This window comes from Gymnoscopelus braueri (genome assembly GCF_963280865.1).
Source record: "Gymnoscopelus braueri genome assembly, chromosome: 8".
NCBI classification, from domain to species: domain Eukaryota; kingdom Metazoa; phylum Chordata; class Actinopteri; order Myctophiformes; family Myctophidae; genus Gymnoscopelus; species Gymnoscopelus braueri.
Genome location: NC_137609.1, coordinates 50,796,759 through 50,799,611, shown reverse-complemented (window position 1 = coordinate 50,799,611; position 2,853 = coordinate 50,796,759). Strand labels below are relative to the sequence as shown.

The 2,853-nt window shown below is 48.2% G+C and overlaps 1 protein-coding gene across 1 annotated transcript; it reads right to left on the bottom strand.

Annotated features, from left to right (window-relative positions):
* Nucleotides 1-969, bottom strand: LOC308090919 (aquaporin-3-like; the record flags this gene model as incomplete). The annotated part of the gene is made up of 1 exon (XM_080436193.1): nt 1-969. The coding sequence occupies one exon, from the start codon at nt 967-969 to the stop codon at nt 1-3; it is 969 nt and encodes a 322-aa protein (XP_080292319.1).
* Between the last annotated feature and the right edge of the window lie 1,884 nt (nt 970-2,853).

Here is a 2,853-nt window from a genome sequence, read left to right as displayed (position 1 = left end):
CTACGGAATTTGAGCACCGTCAGGGTTCGAGACGGCTGCCGCTTCTCCGGGCTGGGCCTGATCGTCACTGATATCTTCAATCACCGAGGGATCCCTGTCACTCTGCCCGGGTTCCAAGAGGTGTAGCCCAATGAAGAGATGATACATAGCTGCCCCCACAAGTCCACCAGTCATGGGTCCCAACACGGGGACCCAAAACCAGTAATTTCCAGCCGTGAAGACTTCCGTCCCCCATCCCGCGCAGAGCGTGAACAGCCGCGGCCCCAGGTCTCGTGCGGGGTTGATGGCGTAGCCGGAGTTGTAGTGCTGGGACACTCCGATGGCCATGACGAGCAAGGCAACGCTCAGGGCCTCCAGGAACCTTTTAGAGATCATGTACGCCGGCTGCGCTGCGTCGTCAAAGTCCTTTGGAACACCCATGTTTTTCCTGTCGGTGATGGCCAGGACCAGCATGACCAGAGCACCGGTTGCGCACATCTGGTCTACGAATCCATTTAGGGTTCTGAGATGTGTATTAATAGGATACGTTGCAAATATGGCTGCTGTTGTTATATTTCCATTAACGTTCCCCTTGGTAAAATCCATAATAGCATCATAATACACCGTGTAGACGCCCACCGCTCCGAAAAAGGCGCCCAAGAATTGTGCAGCGCAATAGAATGGAAACTTCCACAGAGGTAGCCTGCGCATGACCACCATGGGAAGAGTGATGGCGGGGTTCAAATGGGCTCCCGACGTTTCACGCGAGAGGAACATGGCCATCATGGTTCCCAGGGCGAAGCCCAGGTTGATGCTCAGGATGTCCGTGCCGGCACTCTTGCTCAGCACCGACTGGGCCACGGAGCAACATCCGAAGAATATCAACATGAACGTCCCCGCAAACTCGGCCAGGCCCTCTCTGTACACGCCGCGAACAGGCTTGAGAGGATACTTCCTCCTGAACTCAGAAAACTGCTTACTGATTGACATCTTACTTCTTCGGTCTGAACATGCGGTTGCATTTACTGTACTTTTATACTCCACCTAAGTTATCTTTGATGACGTCACCCTGCCGCAAATCCCTGCCATTGGCTGTGGTCTGCCTGGCTGACCACGCAAAGAGTCTCCTTTGTGTCTCCTACCGGAACCGCTGCCTACCGGTCCGCTGGTCATCAGATAATTGGCTTAGGAATGCGACAAAAACAAAACATGAATGAATTTCAAGTCTCTATGGGGTGACTAATCAATAGAAAAAAAGGGAACTATCCCTTTAAAGCCACTATTTATCGGTATCAGAATGCTTACCCCATAATGTTTTTCATTTTAAAGGAGAATTCCGGACAAATTAAGTGTTATCTTTGATGTCTCGTTACTCACCTAACGACTTGAAAAGTGGCGTTCTTTTTTTCCATATATTCCCCTGTCGTCATTTTTTGAACCCCCTCCGTTGTCATAATGGGAGCGCGTGGGTAAGGGAAATTCGTCTATTATAACCGACGCAAAGTTGTTTTTTTCTCTACTAGTATTCATAGTAGAGTCCCATGATAGTCAAACATGCGTTGAAACTATCTGCGAGGCTGCCGTCAATGGCGAACGATTTAACACTGGTTGCTTGTTTCCAGAATTTGGCAACACGAGTTGCCAGGTTCTGGAAGAGGGGGGGGGGGGGGGCAACAGAGCAGGCAACACCAACAACCTAAACAGGCTGGTGAGGAAGGCGGGCTCCGTCGTGGGGACCTCACTGGGGGGGGGTCTGCCTCCATCGGGACCTGTCTTGTGCTGCATGTTGTGCCTCGCCCCACGTAAGGTTCATCTCCTGAAGCTCAGCTGTCACGGTTCGTCGCCAGGTGGTTTGGGGTCGACCTTGACTCCTTTTTCCCTACTGGGGTCCATCTCAGTGCAACCTTTGGGATTCGATCCTGGGCCATTCGGAGCACATGTCCCAGCCATCGTAGACAGCGGCGTTTGAGTTCTGACACGGAGGGGGTGGAGGAGGTGGCTAAGGTGCGTACAGCGAGGAAGCTGGACCCCCTCCACCTAGATTTGTGACAATTTTTGACTGAGGGACAGTCTTCTCGCGGGTGCCCATTCTTCAGGAAAGCAGAAAAACTAAACAAAATAGACTCTTCACATGCTAGGCTAGAGTATGTTTGACATAAATGTCAAAGCATAAATCAACATGTTAATATGAAATAAATGCTTAAACATGTAGCTAAGATATAAGTTAGAACTAGCAACCGCTAGCATTGCTAACAATTACTCAGTTTCCGCTCAAGCATAGCAAAATCACGGTAATAACCGCCATTTCTACCCGAACATTTTGAAAGGTATCACTAGTCTGTTGGCTTGTGTCTAATGTAAATCTCAAAGAAAGATGTATTAACAATGATATTTTGTTAACGCTGTCATGTACAGGTATCTATGTTAATCCTCCTGGGGCACTAGTTCCAGCAGGGGGCAGTGGTGAATGCTTGGTCTCAGAGAGCATACAGGGAACAAAGACAGTCTTGTAATCAAACGTTGAGCGTGTTGCCAGATTTTGCAGAAATAAGCAACCAGGTCTATGAAAACAAGACCAAAATAATTAAGTGACTATTATAGGCCACATGACCACTTTAAACTAACATACATCGGCTATTTGAAAATAGCCGATCTACAAGCTCACAACAAATAAAAAGCTACCAATATTTATAAGCAACTTTACAGAAAAACAAGTTTGCTTATATTAAGCAGACATGGCAACACCACGAAGCGTTTTTTTCAGACAAACGAGGTGTTTCCCTTTCAGCAATGCATGATGGGATAGGTGATAAAATGTCAGAAAGTGCCCTTTCAGTCCAGTTTTCTCAGCTCGTTGTATCTCTGCAAGGCATC